This window comes from Saccopteryx bilineata, chromosome 10, assembly GCF_036850765.1.
Source record: "Saccopteryx bilineata isolate mSacBil1 chromosome 10, mSacBil1_pri_phased_curated, whole genome shotgun sequence".
NCBI lineage: Eukaryota > Metazoa > Chordata > Mammalia > Chiroptera > Emballonuridae > Saccopteryx > Saccopteryx bilineata.
The window spans coordinates 7065289-7083162 of NC_089499.1; the positions used below are offsets into that span (position 1 = coordinate 7065289).

The 17874-nt window shown below is 48.8% G+C and overlaps 1 protein-coding gene and 1 pseudogene across 2 annotated transcripts in view; one reads left to right on the forward strand and one right to left on the reverse strand.

The window, feature by feature from the left end:
* The first annotated feature begins 251 nt into the window (after positions 1–251).
* SHISA5 (shisa family member 5) overlaps positions 252–17874 on the forward strand; it is a 28547-nt gene continuing 10924 nt past the window's right edge. The window contains exons 1-3 of one of the 2 annotated variants that reach the window (XM_066245053.1): positions 252–484; positions 2484–2640; positions 8194–8253. In XM_066245053.1, coding sequence (XP_066101150.1) covers positions 415–484; positions 2484–2640; positions 8194–8253 — 287 coding nt within the window. In that variant the 5' untranslated portion in view covers positions 252–414. The remainder of the gene's footprint in view (positions 485–2483; positions 2641–8193; positions 8254–17874) is intronic. The other variant, XM_066245054.1, reaches the window with a different exon arrangement.
* On the reverse strand, positions 9069–10393 carry LOC136314523 (BTB/POZ domain-containing protein KCTD2 pseudogene; annotated as a pseudogene).

Here is a 17874-nt window from a genome sequence, read left to right on the forward strand (position 1 = left end):
CGTGCCACCTCACCTGGTGCTCGGGTGGCTCTCGGGAGAGGAGAGCGAGAACGCCCGGGCATAGCAGCAGCGCGGGCCGGGCTCTGGCACCCGGCGGGGGCTCCCTGGGCGCACGTTCCCGCGGGGAGCCCCCCTTCAGGCCGACAGCAGGCGCCTGGGGACGGCGGCCGGAAAGTGTCCCGAGAGCGGGAGGCAACTCCGGGGGTCCCGAGTTGTCGCGAGGACGCGGGCGGCGCAGGGCCCGGCGGACGCCCTCCTCCCCGCCCCCGCCTCGCCTCTTCCCTCCGCGCCCTCCGGGGCGGGATTCCGGGAACCCGCGGGGCGGGGCCGGGCGAGGGCGTCCGCGCGGGTCGCCGAGGCGGCGGCTGCCCCGCGACCCTGGTGCTTCCGTCCGTCTCCGCCCGCCGCCCAGCCATGGCCGCGCCGGCCCCTGCGCCACGGATCCTGTTGCTGCTGCTGCTGCTACCGCTGCCGCCTCGGGGTGGTGAGCCTTCGGGGGTGGGGGAGTCTGTCCTGGCCAGGGACCGGGACAGCCACGTCCGCGCCGTCCCTGGACGGAGCCCAGGCAACACCATCCCCACAGTGACCCCACCCCCGGACCCATGATGACCCGAGGCTCTTGGCAAACTCCGGGACTGCTCTCTCCACCCCACCACCCTTCCCAGCCTGATCTGACGTTGCTCAGACCCCAGGCAGCTCCACCATTGTTCTGTCCTGGAATTGGCGGGCCAGGTGTCCATCGTCTCTCTGGTGTTCCAAGGGATTGGGTCACCAGAGGCTGGGATAGGATTCCTTGCCTGGCCTGAGCCCCGGTGGTGGCTTTCTGGAGGCCTGACTCCTCCATCAGAGGCCTTCCCTTTGCCTCTGTTTAGTACTGGGAGCCTCTACCCTCTGCCTCCAAGGCCCTTGTGTTCCTGGAGACAGCTGAGGTGGCCTTCTGAGGTTGGAGGAGGAAACTCACTGTGTGTGTTAATTGCTTGATTGCAGACTGATGATTCACAGATGGAGAGACCAGGCTTGGGGCCCTTTAGAGCTAGGAATAGGAACAACACCTCTCCACCCCCCAGCTATAGGAAGCCAAACATTCCTCCGGGTGGGTGGCTTCCTCCAGCAGAAGGGCTTTATTTCCTGGGGGCTGGGAGGAATCTGGCAGACCTTGGTAGGGAACCGAGCTGGCTGAACCCTGGTCCCCGCTCCAGTGAGGTCCGGAGAACCTTGTCTTGAGTGTGTGAGGGTCAAAGAACACTGGTGCCATGAGCTCTTGTCCCAAAAAGAGTCACAGGTGTTGGTCTTCAGCCCCAGCTCAGAGGCTCTCGAGTTGTGGTCTAAAGGCTGTACCTGTCCCCTGTCTATCAAAGTCATTTGGGCCTTGTTGGACTGGCCGGTTCCCTTTGGGGCCTGTCCGGGCAGAACTGTGGGCTGTTCTCTCCTGCTGGTGGGCACTAGCTCTCTGTTAAGGTAGCTTAAGGATGTATGGGAACGTGGCTGTAGCATGTTCCTGGAAGTTTGCAAACCTGGTGGTCACCCAAAGACCTGGGTCATTTTTCACACTTGTCAGCCAGGTCCTCTCAGCATGACCTTGTGTCACCCCAGCCTGCGGAGATGTCTCTTAGATTCCAACTCTGAGCCCTGGCCACTGAAGGCACAACATGTTCTAGGCATCCGCTGCGGGCCCCGCACAGTGCTGAGTGCTGCAGGGACACTTTTGCGGGTGTGACTGGAGCCAGTGGTGAATTGGTCAGGAGCCAGCCTGCAGTGAGGGTGTGGTCAGGGCTGGGCCCCAAAATTGTCGAGCCCAGCAGGGGCTGAGGCAGCTGTGGCTGAGTGGGGATGAGGGAATGAGGATCAAGAACTGGCTGATCCGTATAGAATTGTACCCCTGAAACCTATATAATTTTATTAACCAATGTCACCCCAATAAATTTGGTATGGAGAAAGAATTGGCCTGTGCAGTGCTGGTCCTCAGGAGCTGGCCAGGGCTGTTACTGTTCAGCTGTGTGACTGCTGGCCTCGGGCAGCTTCTGGAGGGGAGAGCTTGGAGCAGGGCTTTGAGGATAAGTAGGCCTGACGGCAGGGGTTAGGAAACCAGCAAGAACATGGGCAGAGCGTGGGTAGGGCAGGGGAGCTGGGTAGCCCTCAAGACCTTTCTTTGGACCCTGCTTTGTGGACTCGGCTTGATCTTAAGGCAGTGTGAACCAGAGTTGGTCTGAGAGCCAGAGTGGCCCATCAGATGCATCCTTAGAAAGTTGACTCTCCCATCAGAAGGCAGGCGGACCAGTGGGAAAAGGGGGAGTCCAGTTAGGCACATCAGCAGTGGCCCAGGGGAGCATGCAAGGCTGATTGGGGTCATGGCCCAGCGGTGGCCCATCATGCTGTCCCTGCTGGCTATGCTGGGGAAGAGCTGTGTTGGCTAAGACATGTCTGGGGCCCAGCATGAAGCTTCACCTCGTGGCCACGGGTGAACAAGTGTTTCTCTGCTCCAGCCCACGGTGAGGTGTGTATGGCTTCCAGTGGATACAACCTCTTCCCCAAGTCCTGTCCTGTTTTCTGCTGTGGCACCTGTTACGACCAGTACTGCTGCTCGGACACGCTGAAGAGATTTGTATGGAACAAGGAAAGTTGCACTGACTCTGAGGACAGGTGGGTGCATCTGTGGTCACAGTGGGTGTCCCTGCAGGACTGGGCATGGAAGGGAAATGACCCTGCCCTTCTGGCCTCTCAACCCTCTCAAGATTGTGGCGGAGCATTGGGCCATTGGGAGATGGGGAGACTGCCCTGGACTGGACTCCCCATACCCTGTTCAGTTAGTCCTTTGCTCTCCTCTCTCCTACCCTGGAGAGCTCCAGCCCATCTGGGCAGTTTCGTCAGCTGGTCCTGGGGCTCACTCTTGGGTGTGGACTTGTACCAACACGTCCACAGGGCGGGCAACTTGGCGTGAGTGTACCCTGCAGTATGAGCACGTACTTGGGAGATTGTGTGTGATATGTGCAGGTGCTATCCTGTGGCCCCTGGAGGGCACAGTGTATGGGCATGTGCCCAACAGTGTGCCATGCCTGGGACCTCCTGGCATGGCCCATGGATCGACACTGCACGTGGGGTGTAGACTATTTCACAGACTGGAACCAGGGCTCCTGGCCGCTGTGTGTGTCTCCTGTGCCAGTCTTATTTTCTTCTGTGTTCGGCCACAGGTACAGAGGCTGGAGGTGGTCATCCTCCTTAGCTTGTGGCAGGTGATCATTATTGTCTGGGCGAGACTGGCCCCCCCACCATCTTATATATTTATTTTAATTTCCCATAACAATCAGTCTGCCATATGTTTTTGACTGTTTCTGTTCTTGCAAAGTCTATGTTATTTTGTGGGTAAAATGAACCCCCTTTTTTGCACTCAGTACAGTGTTTGTACAACTCACCCTTGTGGTGGTGTGTATATCAGGCTGGTGCCTACCACTTGTGTCCTTCTCAAGTTTGTGTGAGTTTAAAACTTTTGCTGTGAGGAGCGGGGGAGGTATAGACGGTGAGGGGGTGAATGGTGCTGGAAGGTGATTTGACTTTGGGTGGTGCACACACAGTACAGTGCACAGACGATGTGCAGTGAAATGGCACATCTGAAACCTGTATAATTTTGTTAACCAGCATCACCCCAATAAATTAAATAAAAAGGGAGAAAAAACCCAAAATGGAAAAACAAAAAACAAAAACAAACTCTGGTCTATAGGTCCAAAACAAGGGTTTGTAAACTACAGCCCTCTGCCCAAAACTGACCCAACATCTGTCTTTGTCAATAAAGTTTTATTGAAACACACAAGAAAATATGATAAAACTGATGCTATCACAGAGAACCGCAGTGGGCATCCTCATAGGACTTCCTTCTACCTTCTACAGAGCTGTGTGAAGTACATGTGGGATCAACTTGCCAGGTTGGAGAGATAGATGCACATAGTTACTGACCAAAACTTCCAAAGTGCTTTTGGGAATGGCGGCACCAGGCTGTGTACCTGCCAGCCACACCTGAGTGTTCCTGATGAATCATATTCTACCCTTTAACTTTCAGCCTTTTGGTATTCTTTTCATTAATAAGATTTTTTTAGTTTTTTAATCCATTCTGCTAATTTTTTTTTAAGGTGAGAGGAGGGGAGATTGTGAGGTAGACTCCCACATGTGCCCTGACCAGGATCCACCCAGCAACCCCATCTGCGGCAGATCCTCAAGTGCTGAGCCATTTTTAGTGCCTGAGGCTGATGTGTTCCAACGGAGTCATCCTCAGTGCCCGGAGCCACTCTTGAACCAGTCGAGCCACTGGCTTGGGAGGAGAAGAGGGAGAGGAGAGGGAGAGGAGAAGCAGATGGTTGCTTCTCCTGTGTGCTCTGACCAGGAATTGAACCTGGGATGCTCATACACCAGGCCAACAGTCTATCCACTGAGCCACTGGCCAGGGCCCGTTCTGGTAATTTTTTGTGTGTGTGTGACAGAGACAGAGAGAGAGAGACAGACCAGAAGGGAGAGAGATGAGAAGCATCAATTCTTCATTGTGGCTCCTTAGTCCTCTTAGTTGTTCATTGATTGCTTTCTCATATGTGCCTTGAGCAGGTGTGGGGGGGTTCCAACAGAGTGAGTGACCCTTTGCTTAAGCTGCAACCTTGGGCTCAAGCCAGCGACCCCATGCTCAAGCTGGTGAGCCTACACTCAAGCCAGATGAGCCCGTACTCAAGCCAGCGACCTCTGGGTTTTGAACCTGGGTCCTCCACATACCAGTCTGATGCTCTATCCACTGTGCCACTGCCTGGTCAGGCTAGGTTCATGCTCTTATCTATTGCACCACCATAGGTCAGGCTTACTGTTTACTTCTTTTCCAATCTATATACCTTTATTCATTTTTCTTGCTTTATTGCACTGGCTAGAACCTCTAGTATAATGTTGACTAGAAGTAGTGAAGGCAGATATTTGTCTTGTTTTTTTTTTTTTTGTATTTTTCTGAAGTGAGAAGTGGGGAGGCAGAGAGACAGACTCCTACATGTGCCCTACTGGGATCCACCCAGCATGTCCACCAGGGGGCGATGCTCTGCCCATCTGGGCTGTTGCTCCATTGCAACCAGAGCCATTCTAGCGCCTGAGGTGGAGGCCACAGGAGCCATCCTCAGCGCCTGAGGCAATTCTGCTCCAATGGAGCCTTGGCTGTGGGAGGAAAAGAGAGAGAGAGGGGGAGGGAGGAAGAAGAGGGGGAAGGGTAGAGAAGCAGATGGGCGCCTCTCCTGTGTGCCCTGGCTGGGAATTGAATCTGGGACTCCTGCACGCCAGGCTAACGCTCTACCGCTGAGCCAACTGGCCAGGGCTGTCTTATTTTCACTATTAGGGAGAAAGCATTCACTGTTAGGTATTATGTTAGCTGTAGCTTTTTGCTTTTTCATAGGTGTCCTTTATCACAGTGGTCCCCAACCTTTTTTGGGCCACGGACCGGTTTAATGTCAGAAAATATTTTCACGAACCGGCCTTTAGGGTGGGACAGATAAATGTATCACGTGACTGAGACAAGCGTCAAGAGTGAGTCTTAGACAGATGTAACAGAGGGAATCTGGTCATTTTTAAAAAATAAAACATCGTTCAGACTTAAATATAAATAAAACGGAAATAATGTAAGTTATTTATTCTTTCTCTGCGGACCAGTACCAGTCCGCGGCCCGGGGGTTGGGGACCACTACTTTATCAGGTTGAGGAAGTTCTATTTATTTATTTATTTTAGATTTTATGTATTCATTTTAGAGAGAGAGGACAGAGCGAGACAGAGACAGAGAGAAGGAGGGGAGGAGCAGAAAGTGTCAACTCCCATATGTGCCTTGACCAGGAAAGCCTGGGGTTTCGAACTGGCAACCCCAGTGTTCCAGGTCGACGCTTGACCCACTGTGCCACCGCAGGTCAGGCAAGGAAGTTTCTCTTTTATTGCTAAAAAAAAGAGAGATCATATTGATGATCCAATGCTCAAGCCAGCAAGCCTGTGACCCTGCACTCATGAAGGGATCTTGAGTTTTGTCAAGTATTTTTCCTGAATGATCATGATTTTCTATTTTTATTGTTAATATGGTAAATTACATGGATCTCATTCTTAAAGCATATTTACCTGAACAGAACTTAGGTTGTGATTATTTTCTCTTAGCAGATTGTCTTCTGGTTTCCGTTATTTCTATGAAGACATCAGCTTAATAGTCAGTTGTCCCTCGTTTTTTTTTTGTTTGTTTGTTTGTTTGTTTTTAGAGGCAGAGATAGACAGGGACGGACAGACAGGAACAGAGAGAGATGAGAAGCATCAATCATCAGTTTCTCTTTGCGCCTTGCGACTTCTTAGTTGTTCATTGATTGCTTTCTCACACGTGCCTTGACTATGGGCCTTCAGCAGACCGAGTAACCCCCTGCTGGAGCCAGCAACCTTGGGTCCACGCTGGCGAGCTCTTTGCTCAAGCCAGATGAGCCCGCGCGCGACCTCTGGGGTCTCGAACCTGGGTACTTCCGCATCCCAGTCCGACGCTCTATCCACTGCGCCACCGCCTGGTCAGGCTGTCCCTCGTTTAAAAGGAAAAGCCCTGGCTGGTTGGCTCAGCGGTAGAGCGTCGGCCTAGCGTGCGGAGGACCCGGGTTCGATTCCCGGCCAGAGCACACAGGAGAAGCGCCCATTTGCTTCTCCACCCCTCCGCCGCGCTTTCCTCTCTGTCTCTCTCTTCCCCTCCCGCAGCCAAGGCTCCATTGGAGCAAAGATGGCCCGGGCGCTGGGGATGGCTCTGTGGCCTCTGCCCCAGGCGCTAGAGTGGCTCTGGTCGCAACATGGCGATGCCCAGGATGGGCAGAGCATCGCCCCCTGGTGGGCAGAGCGTCGCCCCTGGTGGGCGTGCCGGGTGGATCCCGGTCGGGCGCATGCGGGAGTCTGTCTGACTGTCTCTCCCTGTTTCCAGCTTCAGAAAAATGAAAAAAAAAAAAAAAAAAAAAAAAGGAAAAAAATTTTTTTTCCTTCTGACTTTTTATGACTTTCTTCTTGTCTTTGGTATTCTTAATTATCCTATGATATATCCAGGTATCGGTTTCTTTTTATTTATGCTGCTGTGGATTTGTTGAGCTTCCTATATCTGTGGTTTAGTGCCTCATCAGTTCTAGAAAATTTTCTTGCCATTCTTTAAATAGTGCCCTTCCTCCTCCTTCTCCTTTACTTCTGGAATTCCATTTAGACATTTGCTGGATCTTCTCTCCAGTGTCCACATGTCCTAGTTTCATCTCTATGCCGTGTTCTGAGTAATGTCTTCTGATCTTTCAGCTCACTCATTCTTTCTTCAGCTGTGTGTAATCTGCTGTTTAACTCATCCATTGAAGTTGGGTTTTTTTTATACCGTTATGCTGTAAAATGTAATTCACATACAGAAAAGTACACAAAATACTCAGTGACTTATCACAAAACAAATATCTGGATCACCACCACCACACAGGTTAAGACATACAACATTACCAGCAACTCAGAAGCCCCTCTCCAGCTAATTTCCAATCACTGTTGCTTCTCTTACCCTACAAAGGTAACTATTATTCTAACTTTTTTTTTTTAATTTTTATTTATTTATTCATTTTAGAGAGGAGGGGGGAGATAGATAGAGAGAGAGAGAGAGAGATTGAGAGAGAGAGAGAGAGAGAGAGAAGGGGGAGGAGCAGGAAGCATCAACTCCCATATGTGCCTTGACCAGGCAAGCCCAGGGTTTTGAACCGGCAACCTCAGTGTTTCTAGGTTGACGCTTTATCCACTGCGCCACCACAGGTCAGGCTATTCTAACTTTTATATAACCTTGCTTTCCTTTAGAGCTGTTAACACCCAAACATACATACCTAAATTCTATAGTTTAGTTTTTTTCTTGTGGGGGGAGTAAAAAACTTTCCTAAGTTGATATATATATTATACGTATCAACACAAATCTGGAGTATACAGTTCAGTGAGTTATCACAGAGTAAAACACATCCATGTAGCCACCACCTATCCAGGTCAAGAAATAAAACATCATGGTATCCCAGAAGCCTCCTCATGTCCCTTCCCAGTCAGCATCCCCTCTCTTATCCCCAAAGGTAACCATTAATTTGCTATACCTAATATACGTATGTGGGGATATACAAATCAAACATACATGGCTATTGTTTTGTGTCTGGTTTCTTTCTTTCTTTTTTTTTTTTCAGAGGGTCCAAAGTCCCTTTATTCCAGTTTAAAAAGTCAGGGAAAAAGACAGGCCAAAGAAGGTAAGAAAAGGCTGAAGAAGCAGTTATACCGACTACCCAAAGCGTCCATCTGTCTGTCTGTCTGATTCAGTACAGAATGCCGCCTGCCTCAAACCTCTTCCTGGGAAGACAGCAAGCCACCGGGAGGGTCCAGGTTGCTGGAGACAAATGAGGCCAAGCTGAATGTGGTAGCAGCTGAATACCCCAAACCCGAGCAACAATCCCCAACCTCCAACCACAATGCGCCATCCTCCCCTTCCTCAGAGTGGCTTAATTCATAGCAATGTGGGATACTCAGGCTACTCTACCCTTTATCCAAAACCTCAATTCAGTTCGACAGATGGAAGCTAGAATTGTTTGCATCTGCTACATTACTATGGGGTGCACAGAGGAAGGAAAAGTGTTACAGAGTGGCTGGCTCCCAGCGTCCACTGGGGCACTCAGGTGCAAAGATGGCACAGCTCAGGGACAACCGTCTTTCGTTGGCTGCAGCCTCCTTGAAGGACAGGCATGTACAGGAGCAGGACGTCCTCTCCCCACCCCAGGTCCCTATAAGGGCTCAACTGGGAACCCAGCCCAGATGCAGCTGTAAAGATTTGTTTAAACACTGGCTGAGAAAAGCAGGTTTCTCAAGAGATATTCTGCAGCTGGAAGTTGCATCTGGTTTCAGGTTCCTGTGGGTGGGCTGGGGGTCCCTTTGGTTTGACCAGAACACTCTCCACAGCGGGCCAGGCTCAGCTTGGCTTTGCAGTAGCTCGGTTATTGGACAGGAGCAAGATTGAGCTTCACAGAAGTGCTCTGTGAGGTTGCTCTCTGGATGGTTAGGATTCTGGAGTTTACGTCCAAGATCCTCTCTCCTGAAGAATCTTTGCCTTTCCACTCGGCTCTATGACAACGCCATTGGTAGAATTATTTAGTTCTCTGGAAGCAACACAGGAATTCTGCGTGATCCTCATTTCCATAATTACAGGAAGATCCAATGCTGATTAGCTATTCAAATTTCCAACCATCAGACATAGTGGAGGCCACCTGCGTCAACTCTCCTTGGCGCTGCAGGACTGCACATGTGCTTCACGGGGCCTTGTGATGCGATGTTCTCCTTGTCCCGGATCCTTTCCTTAACCTGCGGTGCCAGGAGTGCGATGTTGTGAACCTTCGCCTCTTCCTGCACACCTTCTGCCTACTCCTTTGTAATGAGTTTCCCATGGAGGAGGTAGTTTAGGATAGGCCCAAAGTAGGTGGGGTCCCTGTCAATCAAATAGGCCCCTGTCTCCTCGTCCTTGTCCAGCTCCTGCTCCGGGTCTTCCTGGCAGCAGAGGCAGCGGAGGAAAGACCTGGGCTCCGGCCTAGGATCTATCTGGTGGTCACTTTCAGCAGGACCCAGCGGGCCACACTAGGGCACCCTGCTTGCTCGGGGTAGGGAGGTGGGGGGGGGGGCTGGACAGGCCCATGGGACGTGGGGTCGGGAGGTCCGAGACCCGGAGGCCCCAGTCGCCCAGACGCCCCCCCCCCCTCCCGCTATCGCCGGGTTCGGGCCTGCTTGCAGCTCCGCATCCTGGGCCGCCACCAGTTGTATCATTCTTTTTTTCAACATGTGAGTTTCATCTATATTGTGGTATTTGTTCATTTCCCTTAGTGTATAGTATTAGGTTTTGTATAATTTACCCATTCTAATATTGATGGACATTTGTATTGTATCCCTTTTTTTGGCTATTACAAGTAATGCTGCTGTGAGCATTCCTGTACATATTTTTTGGTGTACATGTATAAGCATTTCTTTTAAGTATATGGCAATAGTAGAAGTAAGTAGAGATCAAATTTTTTAAAAATTACTGGATTTTAGAGACAGAGAGGAAGGGAGAGACAGACAGGCACATCGGTTTGTTCCTGTATGTACCCTCACCACGGATCAAAACAGGCAACCTCTATGCTTTGGGTGGAAGCTCCAACCAACTGAGCTATCCCGCCAGGGCTCTCTTTTTGCTAACAAATCTTTGGTGCCTTTGTAAAAGAAACGGATTTCCTCTGGGTTAACGTCTTGGAGTGGAATTGCTGAGTCATTATGGGGTGAAGCACTTCGTTCCGCTTTGGTGAATACTTTCAGTTTTCTGTCATGGTTGTACCAGCCAGCCATGTGTGAGAGGTCCAGTTTGCTTTCCATAGTTTCCAGAAGTTGGTATTATAAATCTTTCTTTAAATTGAGGTGCAGGCCTGACCTGCAGTGGCGCAATGGATAAAGTGTCGACCTGGAACCCTGAGGTCACTGGTTCGAAGCCCTGGGCTTGCCTGGTCAAGGCACATATGGGAGTCGATGCTTCCTGCTCCTCCTTCCCTACTCTCTCTCTCTCCTCTCTAAAATGAATAAATTATATATATATATATATATATATATATATATACACACACACATACACACACACACACACATATATGTATTTTTTTTTTAAAGTGATTTTTAGGGAAAGGGGTAGAGAGAGAGAGAGATAAAGAGGGGGGAGAAGGGGAGAAGCAGGGAGCATCACCTTGTAGTAATTGCTTCCTATATGTGCCTTGACCGGGTTTAAACCAGCGACCTCAGCATTCCAGGTTGATGCTTTATCCACTGCGCCATCACAGGTCAGGCTGAGTAAATAAAACCTTAAAAAAAAAAAAAGTAAATTGAGGTGCAGTTGCATGCAGTAAAATGCACAGATCTTAATGTTTTCAGTTTGAAATACTAAATGTATTTCTCATGTATAACACCTCAGTCACAATATAGATCATTTCTATTTCCTAGAACGTTTTAATTTTAGTTATTTTGGTGGCTGTGTAGTAATACCTTATTGTGTTGTTTTCTCCTAATATTTAAGTATTTTGAAGTTTACTGAGGTTCATTTATGACCCAGCATATATTATACCTTGGTGAATATTTCATATGTACTTGAAAAGATTGTATATTTTGTAGTTGTTGAGTGTAGTGTTTTATAAGTGTCATTAGGTCAAAGTGGGTTGATAACAGTATTTAGATCTTTTGTAGCCTTAGTGGTTTTTGTCTGCTTAATGACTGAGCGATTACAGATTTTATTTTTTTTTTGAGAGAGAGAGAGGGAGGGAGGGAGGGCAATAGAGACAGATAGGAAGGGAGAGAGATGAGAAGCATCACCTCATAGTTGTGGCACTTTAGATGTTCATTGATTGCTTCTCATACGTGCCTTGATGGGGTGGGGGGGCTCCAGCCGAACCAGTGACCCCTTGCTTAAGCCAGCAACCTTGGGCTCAAACCAGCGACCTTAGACTCAAGCCAGCGACCTTGGGCTCAAGCCAGAGATTTTTGGTTTCAAGCTGGTGATCCCGCGTGCAAGCCAGTGACCACGGGGTCCCAGGTTGATGCTCTATTCACTGCGCCACCACCATTCAGGCTCTCTGTTGCTTCTTAGTGCTTCCTACTTCTTTAAGCTTCATTTGATAATCATGTTTCTTTTACCTTTTGTTTTTTTTTTTTTTTTTTCTGAAGCTGGAAACAGGGAGAGACAGTCAGACAGACTCCCGCATGCGCCCGACCGGGATCCACCCGGCACGCCCACCAGGGGCGACACTCTGCCCACCAGGGGGCGATGCTCTGCCCATCCTGGGCGTCGCCATGTTGCGACCAGAGCCACTCTAGCGCCTGGGGCAGAGGCCACAGAGCCATCCCCAGCGCCCGGGCCATCTTTGCTCCAATGGAGCCTTGGCTGCGGGAGGGGAAGAGAGAAACAGAGAGGGAAAGCGCGGCGGAGGGGTGGAGAAGCAAATGGGCGCTTTCCTGTGTGCCCTGGCCGGGAATCGAACCCGGGTCCTCCGCACGCTAGGCTGACGCTCTACCGCTGAGCCAACCGGCCAGGGCCTCTTTTACCTTTTAATGCAGATCTGCTGGTGTCAAATTTTCTTGGTTTTTATTTGCCTGAAAATGTCTTTATTTCACCTTCCTTCTTCTTTTTTTTTTTTTTTTTTTTTTTTTATGTTTGTCACCTTCCTTCTTAAAGGGTATTTTTCCTGGTTATAGAGTTCTAGGTTGGCAGTTATCAACTTCTTTCAACACTTGAAAGCTTTCATTCCATTGTCTTCTGATGGCTATTGTGTCTGTTGAGAAATCAGCTGACAGTTTTATTATTGCTCCTTTGCAAGTAATGTCTTTTCTCTGACGACTTTTCAGATTTTCTCTTTGTAATTTGGTTTTCAGCAGTTTTACCATCATGTGTGTAGATGTGGTTTTCTTTTCATTTATGCTGCTTGTGGTTTACTATACTTCTGGAATCATTGGCTGTTTTTCTTCAGTTTGGGAAAATTTGCAGCATTTATCTTTAAAGATTGCTTCTGCCCCATTATTCCTCTCCTTTTAGGACTCTAATTACATATATATTAGACCTTTTATAACTCTATTTCATATTTCTCCTACTGTTTTCTATATTTACACTGACCATCTCATCTCTTTGTGTCCTTGGGGTTCAGTCTACATATATTTATTTGGACCTATCCTCTAGTTCTTAAATTATGTCCTTAAGTTGTATCTAATTATTAATTTGCTGTATTATTTTTTAGTTCTATAATTTTTATTTGTTTTCTTATATTTCAGATTCTCTTGAAATGTTTAATATTTTCTTTAATCTCCATGAACCGTGTATAGTGTTGTTATTTTAATGTCCATATCTGACTCCTTTTTTTTTAAAAAAGATTTTATTTATTCATTTTAGGGGGGGTGGAGAGAGAGAGGGAGAGAGAGAAGAGGGGAGGAGCTGGAGGTATCAACTCCCATATGTGCCTTGACTGGGCAAGTCCGGGGTTTTGAACCGGCAACCTCAGAATTTCCAGGTTGACACTTTATCCACTGCGCCACCAGAGGTCAGGCTGACAACTTTAGTATTTGAAGCCCCTGTGAATATTTCAATTGTCTGTAGTTTTCTTTGTTTTCTATTTATGTTGTCTAATCTCGTATTCCTGAAAATATTTGACTTGTGTGCCTTGACATTGCATTTGCAAAATTGATTGTAGAAATTTGGAGCTTAGGATTTCCTCCGGGGAGGATTTATGTTGCTTTCGTCGGGGATGCCGCACTCTGAGATCACGTTGCCTGACTGCAGAGACTGATGATGAGAAGTTGAGCTGTCTACTCGGTTTCTCCCTTCTTCTTGGGGTGCAGCTTTTCAGGTCGCAGCCCAGCTGAGTAGGATTCAACGGGGTCTCCCACCGGGTGGGCTCTGGATCTAGTCTCTGTCGCCTGAGGCTTTCAGGAGTTCCGCTCGGCCTCTAACTGGCCTCTGAAATTGGCGCCTGCCCCCAGAAGAAAAAGGGTTTCTTTTTCGAGGCTCACCTGCAGGGGTCTTTCTTCCCAGACTCCCCACCACTGGATCCCACGTTGGTACCCTCCACTGTGTCGTTGCTCACCAAAGCCTGCATACTGACTGTTTTTTTTTAAGATTTTAGTTATTGATTTATACAGAGGGGGTGGGGAATGCGAAGTTGTTGGTTCACTGTAGCTGTTCATTGGTTGCTTGTTTTATGTGCCTTGACCAGGCAAGCCCAGAGTTTTAAACCAGGGACCTCAGTGTTCCAGGTCAGCTCTCTGTCCACTGAACCACCAGAGCCTAGGCTGATTTTTTTTTTTTGGTATTTTTCTGAAGCTGGAAACGGGGAGAGACAGTCAGACAGACTCCCGCATGAGCCCGACTGGGATCCACCTGGCACGCCCACCAGGGGCGATGCTCTGCCCACCAGGGGGCGATGCTCTGCCCCTCCGGGGTGTCGCTCTGCCGCGACCAGAGCCGCTCTAGCGCCTGGGGCAGAGGCCAAGGAGCCATCCCCAGCACCCGGGCCATCTTTGCTCCAATGGAGCCTTGGCTGCGGGAGGGGAAGAGAGAGACAGAGAGGAAGGAGGGGGTGGGGGTGGAGAAGCAAATGGGCGCTTCTCCTATGTGCCCTGGCCGGGAATCAAACCCGGGTCCCCCGCACGCCAGGCCGACGCTCTACCGCTGAGCCAACCGGGCAGGGCCTTTTTTTTTTTTTTTTTTTTTTTGGAGAGACAGAGAGAGGGACAGACAGAAACAGACAGACAGGAAGGAGAGTGATGAGAAGCATCAGTTCTTTTTTTCAGCCCCTTAGTTGTTCATTGATTACTTTCTTGTATGTGCCTTGACTGAGGGAAGGAAGAAGGCTACAGCCGAGCCAGTGACCCCTTGCTCAAGTCAGCAACCTTGGGCTGTAAGCCAACAACATCTGGGCTCAACCCAGTGACTATGGGGTCATATCTATAATCCCACACTCAAGCCAGCGACCCCCACGCCCAAGCCAGTGACCCATGCACTCAAGCCAGCGACCCCAGCACTCAAGTTGGGGTCTAAACAAATGAGCTTGCACTCAAGCAGGCGACTTCAGGGTTTCAAACCTGGGTCCTTTGCATCCCAGTCTGATGCCCTATCTATTGCGCCACTGCCTGGTCAGGCTGGGCTGATTTTTTTTTTTAAGATTTTATTTATTTATTTAAAGATTTTATTTATTAAAAAAAAATTTTTTTTAATTTTATTTATTCATTTTTAGAGAGCAGAGAGACAGAGAGAGGAGAGAGAGACAGAGAGAGAGAAGGGGGGAGGAGCAGGAAGCATCAACTCCCATATGTGCCTTGACCAGGCAAGCCCAGGGTTTCGAACCGGCGACCTCAGCATTTCCAGGTCGACGCTTTATCCACTGCGCCACCACAGGTCAGGCAAGATTTTATTTATTGATTTTAGAGAGTGATAGAGAAAAGAAGAAGAGGAGCAGGAAGCATCAGCTCATAGTAGTTGCTTCTCAAATGTACCTTGACCAGGCAAGCCTGGTCAACACTTTATCCACTACACCACCAAAGGTCAAGCTAAGATTTTATTTATTGATTTATTACAAAGGAGAGAAAATGAGAGAAAGGGGGTAGGGGAGGAGCAGGAAGCATCAACTCAAAGTAGTTGCTTCTCGTGTGTGCCTTGATCTGGCAAGCCCTGGGTTTCAAACCGGTGACCTCAGCATTTCCAGGTCGACGCTTTATCCGCTGCGCCACCATAAGTCAGGCTAGGCTGATTTTTTTTGTGTGTGTGTATTTTTCTGAAGCTGGAAACGGGGAGAGACAGTCAGACAGACTCCCGCATGCGCCTGACCGGGATCCACCTGGCATGCCCACCAGGGGGCGATGCTTTGCCCCTCCGGGCGTCACTCTGTTTTGACCAGAGCCACTCTAGCGCCTGGGGCAGAGGCCAAGGAGCCATCCCCAGCGCCCAGGCCATCTTTTGCTCCAGTGGAGCCTTGGCTGCGGGAGGGGAAGAGAGAGACAGAGAGGAAGGAGAGGGGGAGAGGTGGAGAAGCAGATGGGCACTTCTCCTATGTGCCCTGGCTGGGAATCGAACCCGGGACTTCTGCACGCCAGGCCAACGCTCTTATCACTGAGCCAACCGGCCAGGGCCTGATTTTTTTTTTTTGAGAGTATATTTTATTAAAGCTGGGGACAGTGAAACAAGGAAGGGCTTAGAATAGAAGAAGCAACAGAAGAGCCTACGCAGGGCTGCTTTCTGCTCTCTGGGAAGTGAGAGAAAGGGGGTCTTGGAGACAGCTTCAGGGGGTTAGCCGGGAAGAGTTGCCACTGTTCATTGCTCCCCTGGTTGCAGGTATCATGGGGACCACCTGACATGTGGTGGCACAGTGGATGGAGCATCCACCCAGAATGCTGAGGTCACTGGCTGAGCTCAGGGTTGCTGCTTGAATGTGGGATTGTCAACATGAGCCCAAAGGTTGCTGGCTTGAAAGCCCAAGGTCTTTGGGTTGAGCCCAAAGATTTCCAGCTTGAATAAGGGTTCAATGGCTCGGCTTGAACCCGAGGTCCAATCCCCAGTCAAGGCATGTATGAGAAGCAATCAGTGAACAACTAAAGTAAAGCAACTATGAGTTGATGCTTCTCACCTCTCTCCCTTCCTCTTTCTTTCTCTCTTTCAAAAAAAAAAAAAAAAAAGGAAAATAAAAATGTAATGTGGAGATCTGTAGAGTTTATGAGAAAGAAATTTCACTCAAAAAGGAGATGCAAGGCTCTGGCCGGTTGGCTCAGTGGTAGAGCATCAGCCTGGCATGCAGGAGTCCCGGGTTCGATTCCCGGCCAGGGCACACAGGAGAAGCGCCCATCTGCTTCTCCACCCCTCCCCCTCTCCTTCCTCTCTGTCTCTCTCTTCCCCTTCCGCAGCCAAGGCTCCATTGGAGCAAAGTTGGCCCGGGCGCTGAGGATGGCTCTATGGCCTCTGCCTCAGGCGCTAGAATGGCTCTGGTTGCAGTGGAGCGACGCCCCAGATGGGCAGAGCATCGCCTCCTGGTGGGCGTGTCTGGTGGATCCCAGTTGGGTGCATGTGGGAGTCTGACTGCCTCCCCGTTTCCAGCTTCAGAAAAATACAAAAAAAAAAAAAAAAAAAAAAAAAGATTCAAGTGGTTATGCTCCCGAGGGCACGCCTGTACACTGATTTTTAAAAATATTTTTGCCTCAGTTTAATAAATCAATAAATAAAATCTCAGTCCTTCTAAAACATGTTCCTAATGCTTTCAAATTTGATTTTGTTTTACATTTAATTCTGGAATTTTTTTTTTTTTTTACAGGGACAGAGTCAGAGAGAGGGATAGATAGGGACAGACAGACAGGAACGGAGAGAGATGAGAAGCATCAATCATCAGTTTTTCGTTGCGACACCTTAGTTGTTCATTGATTGCTTTCTCATATGTGCCTTGACCGCGGCTCTTCAGCAGACCGAGTACCCCTTGCTCAAGCCAGTGACCTTGGGTCCAAGCTGGTGAGCTTTTTCTCAAACCAGATTAGCCCGCACTCAAGCTGGTGACCTTGGGGTCTCAAACATGGGTCCTCTGCATCCCAGTCTGACGCTCTATCCAATGCGCCACCGCCTGGTCAGGCCCGGAAATTTTTAAGTACAAAGGCAGAGAATAATATAATAGCTCAGTATATCCATCACGTACTTCTGTGGTTACCAGCACACTGACTCTGCTGCTCTACATATCTCTCATCACTTTTTTTTCTGGAGTATTTAAAAGCAAATCCCAGACATTATAAACATTTCTTCTTAAATGCTCATTTTATCAGCACAAGTGAACCCTTTAAAAAGAAGTATAACCACTGTATCATAACACATTTGGTACAATTAATTAACAGTGATTCATTAATAGGTTTCAATACTAATCTGTCTTTAGTTGACTCTACTTGTTTCAGAAATGTCTTTTCATGGGTAGTTTATTCTAATCAGAATCCGAATGAGGTTATTATTTTAAAAATCTCTTGTGCCTGACCTGTGGTGGTGCAGTGGATAAAGCGTCAACATGGAACACTGGGGTCACTGGTTCAAAACCTTGGGCTTGCCTGGTCAAGGCACATGTGGGAGTTGATGCTTCCCTCTCTCTTTCTCCCCCTCCATCCCCCTCTCCTCTCATTCTCCCCCTCTTTCTTTCTCCCCCATCCTCTCTAAAATGAATAAAATCTTTAAAAATAAAATCTCTGTTGTCCCTATAGTTATTTCCCCTTTTTTAAAATTCTGCATTTTTTTCTTTTGTATCATTTCTCTTTTATTTTTTCATTTCTCCTTTTTTTGATCTTGCCAGAGATCAAGCAGCTTTGGTTTT